Source organism: Phascolarctos cinereus, unplaced genomic scaffold, assembly GCF_003287225.1.
Source record: "Phascolarctos cinereus isolate Bilbo 61053 unplaced genomic scaffold, phaCin_HiC Scaffold_4;HRSCAF=312, whole genome shotgun sequence".
Classification (NCBI taxonomy): Eukaryota; Metazoa; Chordata; class Mammalia; order Diprotodontia; family Phascolarctidae; genus Phascolarctos; species Phascolarctos cinereus.
In genome coordinates, this window is record NW_027555847.1 from 377,747,175 (window position 1) to 377,774,266 (window position 27,092).

The 27,092-nt window shown below is 42.7% G+C and overlaps 1 protein-coding gene across 1 annotated transcript in view; it reads right to left on the reverse strand.

The window, feature by feature from the left end:
• Positions 1-27,092, reverse strand: part of ARK2C (arkadia (RNF111) C-terminal like ring finger ubiquitin ligase 2C) — a 161,992-nt gene that overhangs the window by 6,868 nt on the left and 128,032 nt on the right. The window contains exons 2-6 of the mRNA XM_020985765.2: positions 19,750-20,065; positions 18,359-18,469; positions 5,467-5,596; positions 4,095-4,199; positions 2,117-2,212 (exon numbers count right to left, since the gene is read on the reverse strand). Coding sequence (XP_020841424.1) covers positions 2,117-2,212; positions 4,095-4,199; positions 5,467-5,596; positions 18,359-18,469; positions 19,750-20,065 — 758 coding nt within the window. The remainder of the gene's footprint in view (positions 1-2,116; positions 2,213-4,094; positions 4,200-5,466; positions 5,597-18,358; positions 18,470-19,749; positions 20,066-27,092) is intronic.

A 27,092-nucleotide genomic window follows, 5' to 3' on the forward strand; every position in this document is an offset into this window, starting at 1 on the left:
CAGAAACTGAAGAGCTTAGAAATGCTAGTATTGTTTTTATCACTGCTTCTAGTTGTAAGAAGGAGTTTCAGGAAAGAAAGATGGGTGTAGGAAGTAACAATTTCTGGTTAAGATGATGTCTGAGAACAAGATTTGGTTTCCAAACCATGGTAAAAAATACAGGCAGGTGAGGATGCTGGCCAGGGATGGAGTACACCTAACAAGGGCTTGTAAGAATATATTTTCCTGTAGTCTTAAACATCAACCAAGAAAGCTTTAAACTAAAAAGAAAGGAGTAAGAAAACTGCCTATGTAGCTCAGCAAAGTTAGATACCTTAAGCAGGGCATCTTAACTTAGGGTCTACAGACACCTAAGGGCCTGTAAAGAATAGATTCTGGGGAGCTCCATGAACTTGGATGAGGAAAATGCACTTTATTTCTATGTAAGTGGTTTCCTTTATAATCTTGGGGTTTTTATTTTATGCAGTTAAAAACCCTGTTCTGAGAAGGGGTCCTTTGGCTTCACCAGACTGCCAAGGGGGTCCAGGGCACCAAAAAAGGTTCAGAGAGTAGTTGAAGAGTGTAGCAGTCACGATGTAAGAAGAAAATAGTCACAGAGATGCTAAATAATTCAGAAGGGCCAAAATATGTTAAGGGATCCAGAGATAAAAACTCATGTTCTCAGATGTCTACACACAAATGCACAAAGCATGGGCATTAGGCAAGGAGAACTAGACTTCCTAATGTACAGAGGCATAGCATCCAAAGCATGGGATGTGATAGCTCTCCCATGCTCTGTCTGCCCCAGTCATCTAGAGGACTCAGTTACTGGTACCACATTTTGGGGAGGATATTAATAATTAGAGACCATCCCATAAAGGAATTAGTTGAAGAAATTAGAGGCATAATTTTGTTGTTGTTGTCGTCGTTGTCTTGAAGTTTCAGTTGCGTCTGACTCATGACCCCATTTGGGGTTTTCTTGGCAAAGATGCTGGAGTGATTTCCCATTTCCTTCTCCAGCTCATTTTACAGGTGAAAAAACAGAGGCCAGCAGGGTTAAGTCACTTTCCCAGGGATACACAACTAGTAAGTGTCTGAGTCTTCCTGATTCCAAGCCCAGTGCTCTAAAATAAACCTAAAAAGGTGGAGATTGAAGGTCACCCCAAGAATAAGCCTTGGAGCCAGGATCAGATGCTAGCTCTCCCAACTCAAGCTTAGCTAGTCTAACTTCATTCCGTCTAGGACACAGCAGTCATCTTACAGGGAACTGCCTAGCCTTCCCTTCTCCGGGCCCACCACGTGTGCTCCCGTAGACAACAAATACCTGCTCATCCACAATTCAAACAACCCCACAGCTCTGTGAGTGGGTTGTTTAACTTCAATCTCTCCAACTTTAACCAAGGATAAGTGTGAAGTATCGTTTTACACATTTGTACATTTACACATGCCCATCACAAAAGGACATAACTCCACCTTCTGCCAGGAGGGCTTTCCTGATCCCCTTAGCTGTTTGTGCTTTCCTCTGGAAGGTTATCATCAATAGACTCTGAATGTGTCTTGTATAAACATATTTATTTTCATGTTGGAAGTAGAATGTAGGCTCCTTGACAGCAGGAACTGTGTTTGCTTTTCCTTTGTTTCCCCAGCATTAAGTAAGCACTTAATAAATACTTGTTGATTGGTTTATTGCTTATTATGGTCCCTATTTGATGTAGTCCTGAGGCCAAAATATTTGCCCACCAAGCAGCCGACTTGCTGGTAATGAGCTTCTCTGCTCCGGATCCTTGGACATTATTCACGGTCTGTCACCAAGCCCCTACCCAAAGCCTTTCCAGCTTAGTGAATCTGCATGCTTAAGCTTTCCTGTCGTAGCCATCAAGAACCCAGAAATATTCAGGCAAACACACCTGTAGCCTCATGTTTCTACAAGGGTCACCACCCTGTCTGTCATCTCCATCGGACACTGAATAAGGGCAATAAAGGTACCCTGGTCTTCCCAGCTGGTGAGTGGGGTCCCAGACTTGGTTGCTTCTGTTATGTCTCACTAAGCATGAGCTGGATCCAACCCCACAGCCACTGCCATAGTAAAGCTTTAAGAACTACCAGGCCCAGTTGATGTATGGGAGAAGTCACTCACCTTCTTGTACTTGTGGGGGAAGGTGAACCTCTCAATGGTGTTCTGTACAGCTCCTCGGCTCACACTGCCCAGTCTGTCCTCCAGCTGAAGTAGCTCCTGCAACAGAAACACACACACATGCTTACATACACACACATACACACACACACACACACAGAGTGAGCTGCTTGGTGGGACTATAATAAACATGCGGAAGAGACAAAAGAAGAACTTTTCTGATTTGGATAAAATGCCATAAAAGAGAGTCTCTTTTCTATGTAATTCTCCCCCTCCCCCTTTTTTTCCCTCTGTATCAGTTAATCAACAAAAATTTATTGAAAGCCTTCTAGGTACCAGGTTCTATGCTAGGTGCTGGGGATACAGAGAAAAGAAGAAGAAAGAAAAAAGAAAGAAAGAAAGAAAGAAAGAAGAAAAAAGAAAGAAAGAAAAAAGAAAGAAAGAAAAAGAAAGAAAGAAAGAAAAGAAAGAAAGAAAGAAAGAAGAAAGAGAAAAAGAAAGAAAGAAGGAAAGAAGGAAAGAAGGAAAGAAGGAAAGAAGGAAAGAAAGAAAGAAGGAAAGAAAGAAAGAAAGAAAGAAGAAGAAGAAAGAAAGAAGAAAGAAAGAAAGAAAGAAAGAAAGAGAAGGAAGAAGGAAGGAAGGAAGGAAGGAAAAGGAAGGAAGGAAGGAAAGAAGAAGGAAGGAAGGAAGAGAAAGAAAGAAAGAAAGAAAGAAAGAAAGAAAGAAAGAAAGAAAGAGAGAGAGAGAAAGAGAGAGAGAGAAAGAGAGAGAGAGAAAGAGAGAAAGAGAGAAAGAGAGAAAGAGAAAGAGAAAGAAAGAGAAAGAAAGAGAGAAAGAGAGAAAGAAAGAAAGAAAGAGAGAAAGAAAGAAAGAAAGAAAACAAGCCCTGCTCAGAAGAAACATTCTAAAAGAAGAGGCAATGAGTACATATATAAGTCACATATATATTAAATATATACACATACATATATTACATATATACATATATACATATACACAGCATCAATATAAACAGAATAAACACAAGGCAGTTTAGGGAAAAGAGTTACTCCTAGCTGGAAGGATCCAGAAAGATTTGTTGGAAAAGGTGACAGCTGATGCCTCAGCTGCATCTTAAGGGAAGAGAGAGACTCTGTGAGGCAGAAGTAAAGAGGGAGTGGATTCCAGCCATGGAGGATAGCCAATACACAAGGCAGGGAGACAAGGGATGGAGTGTCATGTGTGACAGAAAGAGAAAAGGTCAGTTTGGCCAGGTTGCATTCTAAGTACAAGATGGGGAATAGTGTCCAATTAGATTGGAAAGAAAGATTAGGGCCATGTTGGGTATGTATATTTTTAAAAAGCAAAATAGAGTAATATATTTAAAATATATGTGTTTATTATAAAATATACATATAAAGATTTATATGTTTTATTATAAAATATTATATATAATTTATTATAAAAGCCTACAGTTTATATATTATAAAATCCATATATTTAATATTTAATTGTAAATATATTTTATTATAAAATCTATAGATTTTATGAAACATATTTTATATATAAAAGGTAAAGATACATGATTTATAGAGTACATATAATGTATAGATTGTACATATAATCTATAGATTTTATAAATGTAATATATTTATCATAAAATATATAGATCTTATATATTTTGTGATAAAATATATAGATTTTATACATTCTTACAAAATACATAGATTATATATCGTGAAATATATAATAAATTATAATAAGATATATTTAAAGGCAAAATAGAGAATTCTATATAATATACTATGGAGTCTATATCATATGTTATGATAAAATATATATTTAAAGGCAAAATAAAGAATAAGAATTTTATTCTTGAGGACATAGGAAGCCGCCATAGGTTTCATTACAATCTGATCTCAACGTTTAGACCGGGTGACCTGCCAGGATCTAGCCTACTCTCAGAGTTCCTTGGTGGGTCACTGAGCTGGAGAGAACATACCTCGTAGCTTTCCCTCACGGCCGATGTATGTCTGTTTGGATTCAGTCCCTGAAGAGCAAGGAAGTGAAGCTGGGGATAAGGGTAATTTCTGATTTCATGGACGACCTGTGCCAGAGAAAATGCCATGAATATAAAAAAGAGACTCGGGTCTCTACAATGGACCTAATTTCTGTAGCTTCCCCCTCCCTACAGCCCCTGGCTCATCACTCCCATCCATTACTAGCATGATGTCACTCCCCTTTCAAGAATGTATAGTACTTACTTCCTATCAGGTCAAACCCAAACTCCTCTGCCAGGCCTCCAAAGCCCTCTGAAACCTGGCTTCAATCTACTTATTCAGTCTTATTTTCCCCTCATAACACACCTAATCCAGTTGGATCCTCTCACTGTCCCTACTAAGATCATACTGCTCCGCAACCAGCAAGGAGGGCCTTCCTCTCTCCCTCTGGTGTGTTCAAATACTACTCCTTTCCCCATCAAGGGCCAACTTAAGCCTCACCCGGTCCATGATCCCTTCCCTGAATACCCCAGCACACACTGCTCCCTTCCTCTAAACTACAAGGACCCCTACCATCTATACCATACAATCCAGCTTTTGACTCTATACTATCTTATTTAGTGCTCCAGATGTTTTATGTGTGCATATATTGTCCCTTCTTGGAATTGCTAGAGACATCTCTCTTTCCTATGCAGTAGCAATAATAACTCACATTTACCTATGCCTTTTTTAAGGCTTACAAAGCCAATATTGTTATGCCTATTCTAGAATCTCAGAGAGACACAATCACCTACTCAGGTTCATATAGTCCCAGAGCCAGACCCTGAATTCAGGTCATCAGACTCTAAAACCAGTGCTCCTTCCATGACATCACACTCCCTTTTCCTCACTCAACAAGGGCCAGTCCCAGAGACATGAATAAATGAATTCCTTTCAGTCTTAAAGAGTGCTTTCAAATACTTGCAAAGGACTCACATCTCCACTCTTTCTTCTCTGGGTAAACAGGGCAGTTACCATTATTCCCATTTTAGAGATGGAGAAAACTGAGACCAACAGAGGTCTTGTGAAAATCATATAGTGAATTAGCCTCAGGAATCAGGACTAGAACTCAACTCTGTCTCTCTAACTAGAGGCTTTTCCAACAGACCATATTACAACATCTGCTCCCCCACCCGCTGCTTTCCCTTCCAAACTGTCTTGTTTTGCCCAATGTGGCCTCACTGTTGGGGTGGTGTCTTCTCCTTGGTAGGAGTTAGGGAGGGGGAAAAAAGGAGGGAGGTGCTCCTAGAGGGACAAGTAGTTGACTTGTGATTTTGATGAGCTTCTGGCAGGCACCACAGGAAAGCATTTTCCCAGCAGAACCCTTTCACTTACCATCTGCGTGGAGGAAGAGTTTCTGGGAAAGTGGTGCATTCGAGGCGTCGCTAGGTAATGCTGATAGTGCTGAGGGATGGGCCGAACCTGGAACTGAGCGTGGCTCAAACCAGCATCCACACTGAGATCCCTGTAAGGGTAGCAATGGGGAATGGTGATCCATCCAAAATGAGCAACTTCACTTTGTGGAACTCAGAGACACAACCCTACAGAAGCAAACACACACTCAATTCCCACATTCCCTGCAAACCCACAGGTTGGTTCACTCTATCTACTGAGTTACACTCTAACTCTTGATGCCCAAAAGGGGACAATCAATCAACAAGCATTTATTAAGCACCTACTGTATGTCAGGTACTGTGCTAGGTGCTGGAGATACAAGTACAAAGAATGAAACGATATCTACCTGCAATGAGTTGACATTCTAATGGAGGCGGCAACAAGTACACACACATGTATACATATATACAGTATAAATAGAAAATTAATAAATACAAATATATACAAGTAATTAAACACAAAGTAGTTTGAGAGAGGAGGGGCTTGTAATAGGCGGGAATCAGGAAAGGTTTCAAGAAGATGGTGCTTGGGTTGTATCATAGGAAGAAAGGGACACTGCGAGGTAGACATAAGAAGGGAGGGCATTCTAGGCATGGGGACCAATACAAAGGTCCAGAGATGGATTGTTGTGTGTGAGGAGCAGAGAGAAAGTCAGTAAGATTAGATCACAGGGCGTAGAAGGGGTCATAATATCCAATAAGGCTTGAAAGATAGGTTGGGGCAAGGTGGTGCAGGGCTTTAAAAGCTAAATGGAGATAAAGAACATTCTTCCACCAAGGGTTGGTCTATTTTTTTTTTTTTGGTTAGGGGGCAGAGGGTTAAATGGGGAAGGAACAAAGAGAAGGATAAAACTGTCTTCTATGGGTATTAGGGGAGATCTGGGACCTCTCATCTCTTTTTCCTGTCCTAATCATAATATAATAATAATTCACATTTTTTATAGCTCCTTAAGACTTACAAATCAAATATTATTACCCTCATTTTAAAGATGAGGGAACAGAGTCAAAGAAAGATGCAGTCTCCTGCTTGAGTTCATACAGATAATATCAGAGCCAGACCTTGAATTCAGGTTTTCAGACACTAAGATCAATGCTCTTTCCACTACACTACACTCCCCTTTCCCACTCACCAAGGACCAGTCTAGTTTCCAGCCCAACCCCATAGACATGAACAAATTAATTTCTTTCATTCTTAAAGAGTACTTTCAAATACTTTCAAGCACTTACATCTTTACCCTATCTTCCCTGGGTAAGAGGGTGGTTACCATTATTCCCATTTTAAAGAGGGAAAAAACTAAGACCTAGAGAGGTTGTGACCTTCTTGAAAAATCATACTGTGAGTGAGCCTAGAAAATGAGGACTGGAACTCAACTTGCTTTTGTCTCAAACTAGAGCCCTTTCCAAAAGACCATAGCCTGTCATCTGCTCTCCTTTATGTGTTGGACTGGGACACCTCTCTTGCAGCTATACACATGCTCTAGTCTTTTACTGATGGTTATATATATGCCTTTCTGGGTGTCCAAAGGAGAGGGAACGCTAGAAAAAGTTTCTAAAGCTGATCAAAGAGCATTGCTCTTATAGGTTTTAGAGGAGGAAGGCTCTTGCAGTCAGAGTTCATCCCCCTGGGCCTCAGTCAACCAATCATTGGAAGACAATGCCAGTTCCTGGGAGCCAGTCAGATGGGCTCCCCATGTCACTCAGTGTCAAGAATGGGCCAGTGCACGTGCCCAGCTCCATTGGAGATACCCTAATCCAGCAAATCAGGGGGTCTCCTGATTCCCCATGCTGCATATGTAAGTGCCTGGCCCCCTCTTTCACCTTTACTTCCACCTTTGTAATTCATATTGATTTGACTTAATCATAGAAGCAGCCTTAGAGGTCATCTAGTCCAATGTCTTCATTCTGCAGAGGCAAAAACAGAATTTCAGGTCTGGGAAGTGACTAGCTCAAGGTCCTACATCTCATGAGTGATATAGCCAGGTTTCCTGGTTCACAATTATAGTCTTCGATCCACTGCACCAAGCTGCCCCTCCAACAGTGACGCTTGTAAGCAATGATGAAGAATGAGCTATGTCTGCAGTGGAGTGGTGCGTTTGCACGGAGATACCTACAGCCTCCTCCTGCTTGGCCACCTTCGTTAAGCAAAGTTACTCCTGCTAGACATGGTCAGCTGGGGCTCAAGGTACATCTGTTGCTATGTAGAGAAAAGCTACCTAAGCCACACTGTGACCAGACCTCCTAAATGTGGTGTCATTAGCACCTGTTGCTATGGAAGTCACAAAGCTGACTGGATGATAGAGAAGGAGATGGAAGTCCAGTGGTTGGCTCAGCATCCAGGCTGGCATTCAGTCTCCATAGTCACTCTTCTCTCCATTGATTTCTAGTCAGTCACATTTCAGGCTTGATGATCTCATCAGTCATGGTATCATCATGTCAATCAATGATTGAAGCATTCTCCCAATCCTACATCTACCACCAAGGCTAATTTTGGAAAGAAATAAAGGGATGGTCTCATATAAAGACACTGAGGTAAGCCTCACCTTCCATTCTCATGCCTTCCTTGGCCCCTTCCCAGACCCCAGTCCTGGAAGATGTGCCTGCCCAAGGTTCAGGGACATTTATCCAGCACAGTAGAGTGGAAAGCACACCGGATTTGAAGTTGAGAAACCTGGGATCAAATCCCAGTTTTGCTACCTATATGATTTCAGACAACTCACTTAACCTCTCTGGATCTCAGTTTCCTCATTGGTAAAATGAAGACACAGAACCTAATGGTTCTATTACCCCATATCAGTGGGTTTATAAGAAAATCTCCTCTTCCTGTCTGGCACAGTAATGTCACCACAGAACGAGGCCCAGAAAGCTAAGCTGACTTGGAGTACACATAGCTACTAAATATCTGATGCAGAATTTGAACCTAGGTCCTTTGCACCTCCCCCTGTACCACACACTGTAAGTTTACAATATCTTGAACATACTCCTCTGTCCTTTCAAATACTACTCTCAGAAGTTCTGGTATCATTTCATTGATATTATAGAATATAAGGATGGGAGGAACCTTAGAAATAATCTAGTCCAATATCATATGTCAGATGAGGAAACTTGAGACCTAGACAGGGAAAACGACTTGCCCATCTGATCTTCTGACTCTAAATCCATTGTTCTTTCTAGTATATACCACTGTGCTTTCCCCCTTAGAGTGAATGAAAATTGTAGTCTCCTCTTCTCCTTCCAGCTCTAGCCCCAATACTATGCATACCCTACCCCTACACTGGCAGGCACAGGTAACACCCTCAGCTCCTTAAGGAACAAAGCAGGTTTACTTTTTTAATCTAATCTCTAATTGGTATGAAAAGCAACATCCCCTGGCAATGGAATTTTCCACAAGCAAGTGGAGGGGGGGCATGGCTCAGGGTTTTCTCATGCCCCCCCCAAATCCCAAAATCACACAAAAGAACCTAATGCCTATGAGACCAGACGAAAAAGACAAAAAGTATCTGCTTCCAGCAAATATGCCCTGGGTCCTACATCCTCCTTACCCTAACCTTGGAAAAATAAAGCACCAGAGCTGGGATTAGGGACTGTAATGTCTGAGGCAGGTACAACAAACTAATCAATCAGATACTCAACACACATACATATACATATACATTGCTATGCAGTAGAGAAAAGCTACCTAAGCCACATTGTGACCAGACCTCCTAAATGTGGTGTCATTAGCACCTGTTGCTGTGTGTGTATGTGTGTATATATATATATATATATATATGTACGTGTATATGTGTATATATATGTGTGTATGTGTATATGTGTGTGTATGTGTATATGTGTGTGTGTATATATATATATATATAGGATCTACTTTGCACCAGTGATTGGGCTAGGTACTGAACGTGCCAAAACAAAAGCAGAACCAGCCCTGTTCTCAAGGAGCTTCTATTCTTCTTGTGTGTATGTGTGTGTGTGTGTGTGTGTGTGTGTGTGTGTTTAATGATATTTTATTCCCCACCCCACCCCCCATTACATATTAAAATAGTTTTTAACATTTGGGGTTTTTTTTAAAGTTTTGAGTTCCAAATTCTATCCCTCCCTCCTTACCTCCTCTGTCCCCTCCCTGAGCAATCCAATATAGATTATATATGTGCAATCATGTAAAACATTTCATTTTGTACAAGAAAATTCGAACAGGAAGGAAGGAAGGAAGGAAGGAAGGAAGGAAGGAAGGAAGGAAAAGGGGAGAGAAGGAGGGAGAGACAGACAGAGAGACAGAGAGAGAGAGAGAGAGAAAGCGCTTCTATTCTAATGAAGCAAGAAGCATGCCCTCAGTTGAGGTGGAAAAGGGACCCCACCCACGAGGGGGCAGATAGAGCCTGAGACAATAGTGTGAGGCACAGGCAGAGGAGGAAGTCGCTCCAGCTGGGAGATGGTAACTTCCACTTTCACTAAGTATTCTTGCTAAGTGCTCATCTCTATTGTTTCTGTCCCTAAAGCATTCCAAAAGCCTCTCCAACCCTCCAAATTCAGCATTCCTCACCCCCTACCCAGGCAGTGAGGTGGTGTATTGCATAGAGCACTGGACTTGGAATCAGGAAAACTCATCTTCCCAAGTTCAAATGTGACCTCAGACACTTACTAGTTGTGTGGCCCTGGGCGAGTCACTTGACCCTGTTGGCCTCAGTTCCTCATTTGTAAAAATGAACTGGAGAAGAAAACAGCAAACCACTCCAGTATCTTCTTGGAGAAAACTCCCAAAACTGGGGTCAGGAAGAGTTACCCAAGGGAATGTAGAAATCATTTGGTCCAATCCTCCTCATTTTACAGATGAGGAAACTGAGGCCCACACAGAGGTAATGTACTCAAAGTCATCCAGGTAGTAAAGAGCAGAACTGGAATTTGACTTCAGGTCCTCTAACTCTAAATGCTGTACCACGCACTATGTACCATGTACCACACTGCCTCTATCCCTGGGTCAAATCCCTGTTTGCCTTTACCTTATTATACACACACTTTCCTCCAACATATACTTACACACATACACATGCAACCACATGCAAGCATATACCTACACTCTTCTCACCAGAGAACAAAGTACCATAGAATTAAAAATTTAGAGATAGAAGGGACATTAGAGGTTGAGTCCAATCTCTTCATTTTAATGAGGAAACTGAGGCCCAGAGAAATTAAGTGAGCTGCTCAGTCACATAGTAAGTGACCGAGGGGGAATTCAAACCCGGGTTTTCCTGAATTGTAGCCCCATGTTCTAACAGCAGTGATAAAGAGCTAAATCACCACCTAGGAGAACCTTTCCTGAAGACAGGGTCTGATGGGGAAGAATATGAGGGCCCTGGATGTCTGAAGCTTCCCAAGCTTCCCAATTTTTTCCCCAGAGCCAGCCCCATTTATTAGAACTTACTTTGTCATTATTCTTATCACTACAAAAGAACATGGTTATAATGCAGCTCATTACTGCAAGGATTCGATTGTACTCCATCAGATCTTGTCATTTAAATATCACAAATCAGTTAGCCTATAATTAGGTGCTAAGGCATGTCCGTGACACTTGGAACAGGCACTGTTCACTTGCTAACAGCTATAATGACCTTGGAATGGCTCCCTTGGGTCAGGCCCAGTGTCCTGCCAGCCCATGATTCTGTCTCCAAGAGATGGGCTGGGGGAAGGTAACTATCCTCCCCAATGTCACCTTCAGGGGTATGGATATGCCCCTAAGTGTGCTGAGCTTCTAATTACTCATTATGAACCCTCAGCTCAACCCTTAGAATTCTTTAACATACAGTTGGAAGGGACCTTAAAAATTATTTAAGCCAATCCCTTCAATTTACATATGGGGAAACTGAGTCCCAGAGGTAAAGTGACTTGCTGTAGGTCACATAGGTTTAAAAAAAAAAAAAGGAAAGTTGAGACTCCATACTAGAGCCCCTGAGTCTTTCTACTATGGGGACATGACTAGAATAGTGTTAGGTTGCTATGATCATAAATCTTGAGGAGGAAGTAACCTCAGAAGCCACCTAGTTCCACCTTCTCTTCTTGGATGAAGACCCTGGGACCCAAGGAGGTGAAGTGACCTGTATATCAGAGATAGGCTTTGATCCTACGTCCTCTGATTGCAAAATCAATTCACTTTTTCCTAAATCAGCCTGCCTCTCAATCTGACTGGGCCTAGATATTAACCAAAGTGCAAAGGATTTGTTTGGGAGGGGAAGAGAAACCTATCTGGAAACCTTTCCAAGGCTTTCTGTTTCCAGCATTCACCCCTAAACCCTGAGGCCCCCCTTTCACCTCAGGGGTCCCTGAGAAGCTCTAAGACTAACATAAGCTTTCCTCAAATAAGGAAGAAAAACTAGCCAGCCTCAGACAGTAATTCAGTAGCTGTGGCTCCAGCCACTTGGGGCTGGCAACAGGCAAGATTGTGAGCTCTCCATCTGATCTCTGAAGGCCACACACCTCAGAAGCCTCCTGAGAAATAATCCAAACCTCCTGACACATCCCTCCCCTTCCTCCTGCCTCCTTCTGTCCCAGGGGCTCTTTGTGGAATGGGGAGATGGGCCCCTTCAGCAGCAGCTCCTTCTCTAATCCAATTAGCAGATTCAAGGTCTCCTGGCAGAAGAAATCTCTCAGAAGGAAGAAGAGGGCCATGCAACGTAGTTAGCTTTATCATAATTACAAAACCCCCTCATCACCACTGTACCAGAACTTACTGGTGCAGAGATAATTACTCAGGAGGAGGGATAGCTGTTCTGTTCTTCTGGAAACTTCTGAAGCTGACTGAAAATTGGGACCAGCCTTGGCAAAAGAAGCAAAACAGTAGGGAGCAAATATAGAAAAGAAAATGCAGAACAAGGAGGGTTTCCCCAAAGATCTGTGCTGAGAGGCACTGGTCAGGTCTCTGGGCTACAATTTTTACATTTAGGTCATGTGGTTGGTATTGTTCAGTCCTACCCGACTCTTCATGATGTTATTTGGGGTTTTCTTGGCAAAGATACTGCAGAGGTTTTCCATTTCCTTCTCCAGCTCATTTTACAGATGAGGAAACTGAGGCAAACAGGGTTAAGTGATTTGCCCAGGGTCACACAGCTAGTAAGTATCTGAGGCCAGATTTTAACTCAGGAAGATGAGTCTTCCTGATGCCAGGCCCAGCACTTTAACCAGCTAGGCCACCTAGCTACCCAAACATTTAGGCTAATAGAACTTTATATTTAGGTCATAGAACTTAAGAGTTGGAAAAACCATAAAAATCATTAGTACAAGATCCTCATTTTGCAGAAGAAGAAACTGAGACCCAGAGAGGTTAAGTAATTTTTCCAGGGTCACACAGGTGACATAGGTACTAAGTGGAAGAATATGAATTCAAATCCAAAACTTCCATGCCTTCAGCTAAAATACACTGTGAGCAGGAAAAACACTGACCTATAGTTTAACAGTATTATTTCATAATTATGTTTCAGAGGGAAAGGATTTGATCTGTAGTAAAATCTCATTAATTCATACAATTACTAACTAGGAAAATGTTGGGATGAAATTGACCTTTTCTTTATCTACATTAAAAAAAAATAAAAGGACTAGCTTGGTTAATAAATAATGGAAATAAGATAGTAGGAGGCACATCTAATCTACTTTAAGAAAATCAACTGTTTTCAACATTTCATTTTTCTTTTGGTCCAGACCTACGATTTCAACTGTATGGAAGCTACTGGTGAGTAATCTCCCCTACTAATGCCACTCTACATTTGGGACAATCTGGATGCTCTTTGAGCTACCTGGACAGCTCAGGCTCAGCCTCCCATCCAGGGTGTCAGAAGCAACACTTAACAAGCATATCTTCAGAGTCCAAGGTAAGCTGGTTTTTCTACTATGCCACAGTCCTCCATAAAAGTAAATATTCTATTTGAATGCCAATGATTGGAATTTTACATGTAAGTTGTTTTTATCTGTTATTAAATAATATCCCCAAAGGACCCTTCCTTGACAAACACCCAGTTAGGCCAGTTCAAGTAATTACATAATAACCCAACTTTGTTATCTTAGTTAAATATCTATTCATCCCCACTTGCTCTCTAAGTTAGACTGACCTCCCTTATAAATTAGACCAAATTAGTGAGGTGTGATTATATTTCCAAAGGCATGAAATGATAGGGCTTCTGTATAAACTAAACTGTCGGAAACTTCAGCAGCTACTCACATCACGTAGGATGTAACTGCACAAAACCTGGCTCTCGAGGCTCTTGAGATCCTGCCTCAATCTCTCTTTCTGGCCTCATTTCACACTAGCCACATCGATGACCTCTACTCTAACCAGACTAGTCTTCCTATCTCCAGAAAATGCCTCCTGCATTCCTGTCTCCAAATCTTTGCCCTCACCTGGAGTCGGAGCCTATTTAAATCCCATCTATCCTTTGAGGCCCACCTTAAATACTAATTCTTCCACTGAATATTCCCTGACCACCCCAGCCCACAGTGATCTTGCAGATCCTATGGCTAATAACAATAAATGACAACAATAATAACTGCTACATTCACATAGCCCTTGAAAGCTTCATATTTGCCTCACAACTTGTTAAGCAGGTAGCTGGCATTTACATAGCCCTTGAAGGTTTGCATAATGCTTTGCATACATTATGCCAGCTGAGCCTCACAATATCCCCCTGAGGTAGGTGCTACAGATATTATTATCCCTATTTTACAAATGAGGAAACTGAGGCTAAGAAAGATTGAGTAACTTGTCCAAGGTCTCACAGTTATAAATTCAATTCAACGAACACTGATTGAGTACCCACTATGTGCCAGGACTACACTAGGCATTATTCAGTTTCAGAGGCAAGATTAGAACTCAGAGTTTCTTGATTTAGTAAATCCATGAATCATCCCCAAGTATTTATAAAGTGTTTTCTTGCCGGGGATTGTGCTGGGCACTAGGGAAAGGAGACAAAAGTGACACATTCCCTGCCCTCAAGGAACTTACATTCTTTTGGAGAAAATAATATAAACACATATAAACAAGTATGTGCAGAGCAATTGACGGGGCTGTCAAAAAAAACCACCTCTATTCATACACTATTACTTTTAAGCTGCATTATTAACATTTTCTCCATCACTGAAATCTAGATGATTGGGGGGGGGGGGAAGCCACCAAAGTCCTGTTGTGTAGACTTTGCCAGTTTCTGAGATGTTAAGTGTTCACAATAAAAATTTAACAACTCAAGGCAGAACTGGCTCTATTATACCCCTGCATATAGGTTAATACAAACTACACACAAAGTAAAGGATGAGGGGAAAGAGGGAGGCAAGCATCAGGAGGGATCAGGGAAGGCTTCACATAGGAGGTGGCATCTGAACTAATTTTAAAGAAAGCTAGGGATTTGAAGAGGCAGTGATGAGGAGGTAGTGAATTCCAGGAATGCCAAGAATAGTGCCTACGCAAAAGCACGGGGTCAGGCAGCTGATTGACATGTATAAGGAAAGGCAACTAGGATAATTTGACTTAGAACATAGAATGCATTGATGTTGTTCGGTTGTTTTTCAGTCGTGTCCCACTCTTCATGACCCTATTTGAGGTTTTCTCGGCAAAGATACTGGAGTGATTCGCCATCTCCTTCCTCATCTCATTTTACAGATGAGGAAACTATGGCCAACAGGATGACTTGCCCAGGGTCACACAACTAGGAAGTGTCTGAGACCAGATTTGAACTCAGGAAGATGAGGAGTCTTCCTGACTCCAAGCCCAGCACTCTGTGCACTATAGCACTACCTAGCTGCTTTACAGGATGCATGAAGGGAGAGTAAGTGGAATAATGCTGTCGAGGAAGGTTGGAGTCAGAGCATAAAGGGATTTGAATGCCAGAGGAATCTATATTTTACCCTAGAGTCAATAGAAGCCACTGGAGTTTTTAGATGAGAGGATTAACATGCTCAGACTTAAGCTTAAGGCACATTGCTTTGGCAGTTTATGGAGGATAGATTGTAGTGAAGAGAGAATCCTGGCTAGAAGACCAATTAGGAAACAATTGCCATAGTACAGGCAAGAGATGCTGAAGTCCTGAACTAGGGGGGTATGGTGGCCCTGTAAGTTGAGAGAAAGGGATGGATACAAGAGATGCTGTGGCAGTAAAAAGGACAAAACTTGGCAATTGGTTTAGACATGAGAGGTGAAAAAGTGTGAAGGATTGAAGAAGACTAGGTTTCAAACCTGGGCAACCAGAAGGATGATATTGCTCTCTACAGAATTAAAAAAGCTAGAAAGAGGGGAAGGTTCAGAGGAAAATACAATAAGTATTGTTGATATGTTAGTAGACATTTTGAATTTGAGATCTGTGGAACAAATATTTGGAAAAGCCCAAAACGCTGTTGGTGATGAAAGACTCTAGGCTCAATATAAAGAACTAGGAGTTACTCGCCTGGATTGATAATTGAACCTTTGGAAGCTCATGAGATCATGAAGTCAGAGACATAGAGAGAGAAAAGAAGAGGGATCAGGATGGAGTCTTGAATTCCATCCATAGTTAGGGAATGGGAAACAGATGGTGAAGACTGACAGGACACTGGGCAATCATAAGAGGAGAGGAGAGAACATTGAAGATGGGTTGTCAAGAGCACCAAATGGCTGTGGAGAGCTCAAGAAGACCATATGAGGACAAGCAAGCCCATATGATTCAGCAATTAAGAGATCTCTGAGACTCCAAAATGGAATGAAAAGAAGAAAAATATGAAGCTGAACACCATGTAATTATAATGACCAAATTTGGCCTCAAAAAAGAGATGAGAAAACGTCTCTCCCTTCTTTCAAGAGCTTGGCAGCTATGGGTGTGGAAAACAGAATACACTGTTAGATTCTGTTGCATCGGTTTTGCTAATTTTTTTTCTTTCTGTTTATTCTTTGTTATAAAGGATGGCTCATTGGGTAGGTGAGGGGAGAGAAATATATTAGGAGATGAAGGTTATAGAAAAACAAAAAACATCAATAAATATTTTTTAAAGAAAGATCATTGGTAACTTTGGAGTGAGTAGCTTTAGTTTCATTATTTGTGAGTGAATGAATGAATGAATGAAAAAGTGTTTATTAAACACTTACAATGTACCAGGCTCTGTGCAAAGTGATGGGAATATAAATGCAGAAATACAGATAGTCTCTGAACTCAAGGAGTTTACATTCTAATAAGGGAAAATAACACATATAAGGGGGTGTTGGCCAGGGAGGAGCAGTTTGGCTTGAGAAGTCACTGAGATGATGAACGTAACCACAGGGAAATAGATTGGTGTGGCTTTTCTAGGAGCAGGAGTGCTGATTTGATAATTGTTGCAAAAGCTAGAGATCAGATTGCAAGAGTGAGAAGTAAATAAGAGGAGAGGAAGTAGAGGTGAGGAGGGTAAGCATTTTTTATTTTGGGATTTGTTTGTGAGATAATAGATATAAGATCAAGTTAAGGTTTTTTGAAGATGGGTGAGACTTACTTTTATTTGCACATGGCAGAGAAGAGGACAGTAGATAAGCAGAGATTAAAGATTAGAGAGTGAGAGAGGGGATAACTGTGGAAGCAATCTGCCAGAAGAGAACAGAGTATGGGGGAAGGATGGATCAAAACTGCAAGCAGAACTAGGCTTGGAAGAGATGAATGGTGAAGGTAATCTTGGGTTAGGGTTTGCAAGATATGAGCAGTGATAGGGAGAAGCAGCAAGAAATTAGAGAATAGCAATGTACAGCTGAATGGGCCGATGGGTCAATATTGGGAAGGGAGGAAAGTAAAGCCAGATGTGATGGGCTGAGAGAACATTGAGGGATGGACCTGGAGGTCACAGCATGGATGAAGAATAGGTTTGGGAGAAGTAAAGCCTAAGGAAGGACAGAATAACAAGAGATTGTGGTAGGAAAAAGGAATTTTGAAATTCTTGATCCTGGAAGGGGAACACTTGTGGGTGATGAAGAGATCAAGGGTGTGACCATTCTTGTACATAGTTATGGAGTAGGCTAAAGATAAATGTCAGGAGAGTTGAGGGACCATCATGAATGCTGATGTACCCCTTTCTATAAGGACAGAAGTTGGGGTGGAGAGGAAGACTGTGAGCAAGGTCCTAAGTTCCTTGAGAAAGGAAGGAGAACCAATTTGGTGGCCAGTCATAACTGCTACCAAGACATGGACAGGGTGTCACATGCCTCTATAGAATAAGATTCAAAGGAAGACTCCAAGTTCCAGATAATGACAATTCATATCTCCATAGAATTTTCAAAGTGTCTTCTCTCACAAGAACTATACGGATTTGTATCATTATCCCAGTTTGACAGAAGAAGAAATTGAGGTGCAGAGATATTAAATGACTTTCCCAGGGTCACATAGCCAGTAAAATTCAAAGTTTCTGGTGTCAGTTCTACTCTTTTGGCAGTAACCACACAGCACCTTATGACATCTTTTATACTTGCAGTCTTTTTTGCTATTTTATATGCATTTCCTGCCCCCACTACCACTAGACTGTAAGCTCTGTAGGAGCTAGCCAGGTCCAGGTCCCCTTTGCTAGTGTCTCCCGCAGTCCCTAGCACAGACCTAGACACGGAATGGACAGCAAACAGTCAAATCAATAAGCAGTTATTGTTCTGCTATCTAGCCTCGAGGGGGGGGGTTAGCCAGAAGGGGCAGTTGGGGCGGGTAAATAGATGAGGAAGTAGGTCTCATTTCCTACTCAAATTAAAGAGGGGAAAGGATGGAATCAGTACGGGCAAGAAATTCTCCCACCTCCCCCACTCACTGGCAAATTCCCAGCTGCCCATGCCCCGCCTGTGCTCCCCGGACAGTGAGAGGAGGTAGACACAGGATGCCCAGGAGACTCACCAGTCGGTGCCCTCAGCCAAATACCTGGGCTGAGGCGTCTGTAGTTGATGGCTGAAGTCAAAGCCTGGATGCAGCCGGTGAGGGTGAACGGACACACGTTCCTGAGTCCGCCTGTGGCATAGACGCACTTGATTTAGGGCAAAGCTGCACATGCTGGGACCCACCCCTACCAGTCTCTCCAGGAATCAACATCAGGGCTCCCAGTGCAGAGCCAGGTCCCTGCCCGTCCCTTCCGAGACCTCGTCTCTTCCAGAAAGCCTTACCAGAGGGCTCCCACCCGTCTTAGTCCGGGAAGCTCAAGGATTCTCCAGCTGATCCCCGTCCAGTACTTAGATATTTCTCATAGGTGTAATGTAGTGCACCTTCTACCTCTCCAATTTTGGATCATAGATTTAAAGCTGACCAGACACTCTCAGTGTATTGTTTGGTTGTGCTAAGCTGTTATTTTTTTCCCATTTCTTTTTTAATCTTTGTTACAAAGGAAGGTTCTCTGGGTAGGGGAGTAGGGAGGGATATATACATTCAGAAATGAATGTGATATGAAAACCAAAGGCACTAAATTAAAGAAACAAAAAGATTTAAAGCAAGAAGGGACTTCAGAGGGTATCTCATTCAATCCCCTCATTTTACAGATGCCTGGCACATAGTAGGTGTTTAATAAATGCTTGTTGGATGATAACAGATGAGGAACTGAAGCCCACAGAAGGTAAGTGACTTGTCCAAGGTCACACAAGTTGCAGGGCTGAGATCTGAACGCAAATTCCTTGATTTCAAATGCAACATTCTTTACACAGTACCCTGCAACCTCTGGTTCCTTTATCTTCTGTTCCTCCCCAATGCCAACCCTCCAATCTAGTCAGGTCCATTTCCCTCTCACTCTCTTCCAAGTATGGCACATATATTCCCATCTCCACATTTGTTTTTTCTCCACCAGTCCAAATCCCATTTATCCTTCAAAGTACCAGCTCCTCCAGGAAGTTTTCTCTGATTGCTCTCATTCTCTCTCTCTCTCTCTCTCTCTCTCTCTCTCTCTCTCTCTCTCTCTCTCTCTCTCTCTCTCTCTCTCTCTCTCTTCCTCTCTCTCTCTCTCTCTCTCTCTCCCCCCCCCCCCCCCGGTGTCAGAGATTTCACTACCCCATGAATCAGAGCTTTCTCTTATTTGGCAGCTCTAGCTATTAGGAAGTCATTTCATGTTTTGAGGCAACATCTCCCTCTGTAAACAACAAGGGTTGATGCAGTGAATGATCTGACAATACTCCCAGACCTGGCCAGCCAGTCCATCTGCTTGTAAGGAAGGAACAGCCTCCCAGGGGAGGATGGCATCAAGACTCAGGGAAGAGTGTCCCCACTCCCCAGAGCCCCTCAGCCTGCCCTTCTTCTCAGTCACTCACCTGGGGTGTGAGACCAGCCTGCGATGTTGGGCCTCAAGGAGCTGCTGCTGGAGGAGGTATTGCTGGTGCAGGGCCTGAGGTAGGAAGGAGGGACCTGTGACGTCCTGGAACGGGAGGGTAGGCAGCGGGGTCAGGGGCTGGTGGAGGGTGCCGCTGTGCTGGTGGGCCGGGGCCATGTGGGGACTGAGGCCCGGCTGGGACTGCACAGGATGCGCGATGGGGAAGTCCGTAGTGAGCTGCTGTGGCTGAGGGGGACCCAAGTGGAAGTGGCGGCAGGAGGTAGCGTGAGGATGCTGAGACCTTTGAAAAGGGGCACCTGCAGAAGCAAGGACAGGAAAAAGACTATTAGCACCAATACAGAGCACCTGGCCAACATCTTCCACTTAATCAGTTAGAAACTATCTTGTAAAAGCACAGCATTGATTTCAGGTGAAGAATCAACTGTTACAAGGTCGTGCTTTAATAAATAGATAACCAATCATAATTTGTATTTCATTTTTGTTGTTCAGCTGTTTTTCAGTCACATCCAACTCTTCATGACCCCACTTGGGGTTTTCTTGGAAAAGATATGGAGTGGTTTACTATCTCCTTCTCCAGCTCATTTTAGAGATGAGGAAACTGAGGCCAACAGGGTTAAGTGACTTGGACAGTGTTACACAGCTAGTATCTGAGGCTAGATTTGAACTCAGGTCTTCCTGACTCCAGACCCAGAGATTTATCAACTGTGCCACCTCGCTGCCATTTGTATTTCATTATTGGCATACAAATACAGTGGTTTCAAAGGTGCCTGAAAATAGTTTTCTCACCCTTGAGTAAGCTAATCCCCTCCAATGCAATGTTGTTGACCCTATTAATTTACTGAGTATGCCCTTCCCTCTAAGATATAAAAAAAGCACCTCAGCCTAGTCCCTTTCAGATAGCTAGCTAGATAGATTGGTAGACAGATAGATAGAGAGATAAATAGATAGATGGATAGATGGATAGATAGATAGACAGATAGATAGATTAATGGATAGAACATTTATTAAGTCTTATTTATTACTATGTGCCAGGCATTATGCTAAATCTCAGGTATACAAATACAAGTGAAAAAGACAGTCCCTGCCCCCAAAGAGCTTACATTCTAATGGGGAAAGTCAACACATACAGGGGAGCTAAAAGGGGATAGAGGGGATAGTAGGGTTAAACGGCAGCATGGTTTGGATAGAAATGGTGGCCAACAAATGACATGGAGGCCTGGTGCCAAGCAAGATAAAGCAAAAGATCACCCAGCATCCTAAAAGGAAAATGGAAGTGTGTAGGAAGGACCAAAGGATGGAGGACAGATCAAAGGCAAAGAGTTTGAAGGAGGAGAATAAGCTCTGAAGGAATGGAGGAAGGCTTTCCGCTGCCTTACAGTCTAATATCCAGACTCTTTAGACTGGCATTAAAGACTTCTACAGTCTGATTCCAACCTACCTTCCCAGCCTCCTCCCCGGCATATGCTGCCCACTTGGCCAATGACATTGTAGTCATTGTGTACTGAAAACATCCTTGTTCATGTCTGCCTCTTTGGCTACTATTTCCCCTGCCTGATATATCTTCCTCTATATTTTGTTTATCCCTCAAGATCAACCAAGTCTTCCCTCTTCTGCGAAACTTCTTCTGATTGTTCTGCCCATAATGTCCTCCTCCTCATCTGGCCATTATCTGTGCTAGGAGCCATGACCAGAGTAGGAGACCAAGACTTTGCCCCATGAACCCAAATATGGAGGCCACTGACGACATTTATACTTTGGGAAGTATAAACAAATAGGCTTAGCAGCTAGTTAGCAAGAATAAATATGCAGTGAGCTATCTCTCCACAGCAGCCACAGCAAGTGAGCTCCACTCCAGCTCAGTGCTTCACTACGCCCAGCACAATCTTCATGATGGCCATGAGGCTATGTCTATCACCCTTCCTCTCCCCACAGGGTAGTGCACCAAAGTCTCTTCCGTCATAAAACCTTGTTACAAGGGTGTGCTGATAAATGTTTAACAAGTGGCTCTCTGAAAAAATGAAGTATTCAAGACACTTTTAAGTTTCACCTTCATTATTAACATTGTCTCCATCACTTTCCTAAGTCTAATCAACAAAATAATAAACCAAGCCCTGATTTATATCATTTGCTGATTTCCAAGTTATGAATGCTCACAATGAACATTTAACAAAAGGCTCTCTCCTGGTAGGAGCTAGCTCCAGCATACCACTGCTTGTGTTCTTAGGATCCCTTGCCCCAAGTGACAGAATTCCTAATTACAGCCTGGTTTCATCTGGCAATGAATCATGGACTTCATGTCTTACTAGTAACTGAGTCTTCTCTACCTGATTGGACCTGCAGGTTCCCTGAGAAGGGCTAGATCTTATCCTTCTTTGTATGTCCCATTCTTCATAGTTGCATCTTCATAGATTTTCAGAGTCTCAGGGCTGGAGGCAGGGGTATGCTGGAGCCAACTCATTCCAGCTCTCTGGATGGTTAAATTTTCAGTATGAGCATTTAACAGCTCAGAAATCAACAAATGCTACAAATCAGGCTTGCTTTATTGTTTGGTTGATTGTCTAGATTTAAGAAGCAACAGAGAAAATGTTAATAATTCAAATTAAACATAGAAATGTGTCATTTTTTAATTTTGTTGGTTTTGGAGAATGATTTTGGAGAGCTAATTGTTAAATGTTTACCTTCATATCCCTGGCCAGAGGAAACCTTAGAGCTTATTTAATCTAAACTTTTAGTATTATAGGTGAGGCAACAGAGGTTCGGATGTTTCGATTTGCATACATCAAAGCACTAGAGATCGGCACCACCGAGATCCAAACTCGGGTGTTCTGACTCCAAATCCAGTGATTTTTCTACTACTTTTTGATTAACAAATGGATCCATTAGCAAACTCATTCATTGCTTCATCGACGAACAGACTGATGGATCGATTGATTGATCTTCAAAAACAATAGGATCCTGCCTAGGTGTTTTGGTATTTCAGCTCCAGATCACGAACTTGTCAGACAGAGAGCCATCTGTCTTCTTCAGAACCAGTAGGACTTTTCCCATTTGGGAGAAATAACTGTTCCAATCTTCTTGTGAAATCCTGCTGCTTGGATGGGGGTGAGCCCTTCAATGACTGAACCTTCAGGTTTCTGTTGGAGACGATCACTGATTATTAGAAATAATTATTATTAGAAATAATGAAGCCTGCCCGGGCAGATGTCCACTCTACTCTGCTAAGTTTGGCAGCATACAAATTGACGGATTTGGGATGAAAGCTGACAGAATGGACAGTGAGAGACAGGAGGAGGGAACGCTTTGATTTTGACTGCTAATATTTTGGGTGCTTTCCAGCTGCAAAGCAGTGTCCCACTATATCTCAGCTCTCTCCTATCATCACCATTTGAGGAAGGAGGAGCCAGTCCGGGCAGCCCTCCTCATGAGAGAATAGTGGTGTCGGCTAGAAAGGATCTCAGAGGACATCGAACTCAAGCCCCTCATTTCACTGATGAGGAAATCCAGTCCTTGTTGTCCCTTCCCTAAACCACATTCCCAGGCTACTTTACTTACACACACACACACACACACACACACACACACACACACACACTCGCTCTTTAGGGAATAATGGGAGGGGGTGAGAGGATGAGGGAATCTGTGACAGTGACAGCTTTCTTTGATTCCCTCCCACCTCTTGCTTTCAGACATCTCTTCTATCCTCTGCTGGAACTCCTCCCATCAGATCCAGGCCCTTAGCTCCAGTTCCATTCCTCTAGAGCCATATTCTATATGGCTATTAACTGGTGCTTATTGAAGTGTTACCAAAGAACAGCTTCAAGTGTTACCCCTTTGCCGGACTGTTTGGGTACTTCAGAATTGTAAGACATAAAGAAAAGGGAGGTAATGGGAGAGAGGAGGAGAAAGTGAGAGACAGGGATGGGGGAAGGTTGGGGAGAAAGGGATACAGAGGGACCATAAGGGAGGGGAGGGGAGAGAGAGACAGAGACAGAGAGAAAGAAAGACAGAGAAAGATACAGAGAGAGAGGGAGGGAGGGAAAGAGAGAAAGAGACAGAAAGAGTAAAAGTGGGCAGATTAGATTAGGAGACTCTTCTGAAAGTTCAGGTTGGGGTGTAGTCATCAGGGCCTGTGCAGGATAGTGGCTAAAATAGGAAGGAGGAGACAGAAATAAAAATTCTTTATGACCCAAACGAATGAAACTCTAAAAGCGGACTTGTAGGAGTTGGGTGTGATACACCTGGTGCTTTGTGAGATCTTGAAAAGGCCCCCTGAATAAAGAATCTCTCTTAGTAGCCTAGAACACTACTGAAATTCTGTTCCAAATGCAAAAGCACTTTGGCAAGATCCTTTGAGTTAAGGCATTATCTCTTGAATACTACTGTTAAAAAATCCATATATCTCTGGATGGTATAATTAGTTAACATGTCACAGTAGATTAGCACCTTCCTGAGGGGGTTGGGACACAAGTAGTAACATTTTGATGGAACAGGCAAAGATAAGGAGCATGGTATGGTGGGGTAAAAGGAGACTGGGGAGATGTCTAGGGAGAGGGGAGGGACGATGAAGGCACTAGGGATCTAAGGTAAAAAAGTCAACAAAAGCAGACAAAGAGTGAAAGGTAATTACATCATATTTCTTAGACTCCTAAATTGGGAGCAGATATCAAAACCGCCAATGGACCACGAAGGCTGAGCATGCATAAACTGAGTTTAGTGTTTCAATCAAACAAAACGGATAAAGTCAATCTGGTGCAAATTTATAGATCTTCACATGGTGACTGTATCGCACCATAGTGATCCGTAGGTAAGTAGATCATATAAATGCCTGGAATGTGCAGTACTTTCATAAGCCAAATGAAGCATTTTTGTGATCAGCTATGAGAACCTCAGCAACTGCTTAAAATCCCCTGTGAAAACTGCTCAGATCCATAACCCCGGGGGAGTCAAAGGGCTAAGCTGCCTCCTTTATGCCATCTCTCCCCTCCATATCAATAACACAATACTCCTGGTTCTCCTGTTGCCTCTCAGGTTGCAACTTCTTTTCTCTTTTGTTGTCTCTTCCTTATCTGAGAAATGTGAGCATTGGACCAAGTGACCACCACGGCCCTTTCCGGCCCTACAGCTTTGATTGTATGACCTTCTTGTTCTGTTCCCTTAAGCTGAATATCTCCAGTATCCTCTTCTCTTCTCCCTCTGAACTTGCTTCCTTAGCAATCTCAGTTACCTCTATCTTCCCATTGTACAGATGCATCTCAAATTTCTACACCCAGGTCCAAGCTCCAGGCCCTCATTTCCAATTGTTCACCATACATCTCCAGCTAGACTTCTCAGCAGCACCTGAAATTCAGCAGGTGTGAAAGAGAACTTAGTGGTTTTCCCCCTAAAATGAGTTCTGCTCCTTGGCTTCTTTATTTGGGTCAGTGGCACCAGCATTGATTCAGTCATCCAGACCCCAATAGCTCCGTGTTACCTTCTCCCTCACATTTCCCATCCAATCATTTAGCAAGACCCTCAGATTCTGCCTCAGTCAGAATCTCTCATTCTCTCTCCTCCTTTCTGTTCACATGACCACCCTCCCCCTTTACCCTAGGACAGGTCCTCATTACAGGGCTTGTCAGAATAGCCTCCTAATGAATCTCTCCCCACTCTACTCTCTCTCACCCCTCTAATACGTCCTTCACATCCTGGCTGCAGATTAATAGTAGATTAGTTTTCCTGCTGCACAGATCTAATAATGCCACTCTCTCTTCTCCTCTCCCTAAGCCCCACCCCCCTTCTCCTGCCACCTATTAGCTAGCACTCTGCTAGGCACGGGGGAAGGCAAAGACTGAAGAAACAAAGAAAAAAAAGGAGGGGAGGTCCCTGCCCTCCCTGCCCAGGTTTTTCTATTTAGTCAGACCGATCACACACGATTCCCTCCTGAGAGTCCATCCTGGGTTACTCACTCTCTCATACCTGTGGGGGGCTTCTCCCCTTTCTGTCTACGCCAATAGGGTTTCTTGTGGCTGCAATGTCCTCCCTCAAATGTGCTTCATGAAATCCGACCCAGCGTTTGAGAGCTGGCTCAAATGCCCATTCCTACGGGAAGCCCGATCAAAAATGAACTTTCCTTGCCTTTTCATATCTCTGTTGTTATTGTTTTTATTGTCCAGACCTAGGATGTCATCAGTGTAAGAAGTTTCCACTGGTAGAAATGCCCCTCATTAACATGGAATTTATAATCTTAGATAGCTGACTGGGGTCATTGAGAGGTTAAATAATAGCAACTAGTACTTACATAGTAATTTAAGATTTACAAAGCACTTTACACAGATTATCCCATTTGATCCCAACAACCCTGGAAGGTGGGTGCTATTAGTATCCTGATTTTACAGATAAGGAAACTGAGGCAGAGTGGCTAAATGACTTATCCGAGGTCATACAGCTAGTAAGTATCGAGGCAGTATTTCAACCCAGGTCTACTCTAACCACTGTGCAATTTAAATGACCTGTTGATAGTTTTGCAAAGGGCTAGCCTTACCCTCTTCTCCTTCCATAGGCTAAGTCCAACTGTCACTTAAATACTGCCTGGCCCACCCCTCCTCCTTATTAAGGCAAGGATAGTAAGGAATCATAGAATATTAGAACTAGAAAGAACTTTAGAGATCATCCAGTTCAATTCCCTTCACTGTACATATAGGGAAACTGAGGCCCTGAAGAGTAAGTAACCTGCCTAAAAGACCTCAGAGGCCATCCAATCCAACCCTCTCATATTACCTATGGGGAAACACAGGCTCAAGAAAGTGAAGTGATTTGCCCAAGGTCCCATAAATTATAAGCATCAAAAGCAGGATCTGATGACAGAAGCATGCTATACCCCACCAGAGACAATCCCAAGCTCCTTCATTTTACAGATGTGGAACCTGAAGTCCATTGAGAAGTGAGTTACACAAAGTCACTTGGTTAACTAGTGACAAAGCCTCAACTAAAGCCCAAGTCTTCCGTCTGGAGAGGAAGAGGAGGAAGAGGAAGAAGAGGAAGAGGAGGAGAAGGAAGAGGAGGAGGGAGTGGAAGAGGAGGAGGAGGAGGATGGGACTTTAAGGTTCACGAAGCACCTTACATGTATTATCTCACTGGTCTTTACAAAAACCTTGTGAGTTATTTACTGATAATCCAATGCCATATTGTCAAAGTGGAGGCAAAAGGTAGGAATGGAAGCAATACTATAAAAAGGTAGACATTTGTCTTCAGAGACCCCATTCCCAGACTCCCCACCTCCTGCCCAGTTCATGATGTGAGATGGGAACTCAGAAAAAAGACTAAGGCTAGATATAAAAATCTTAA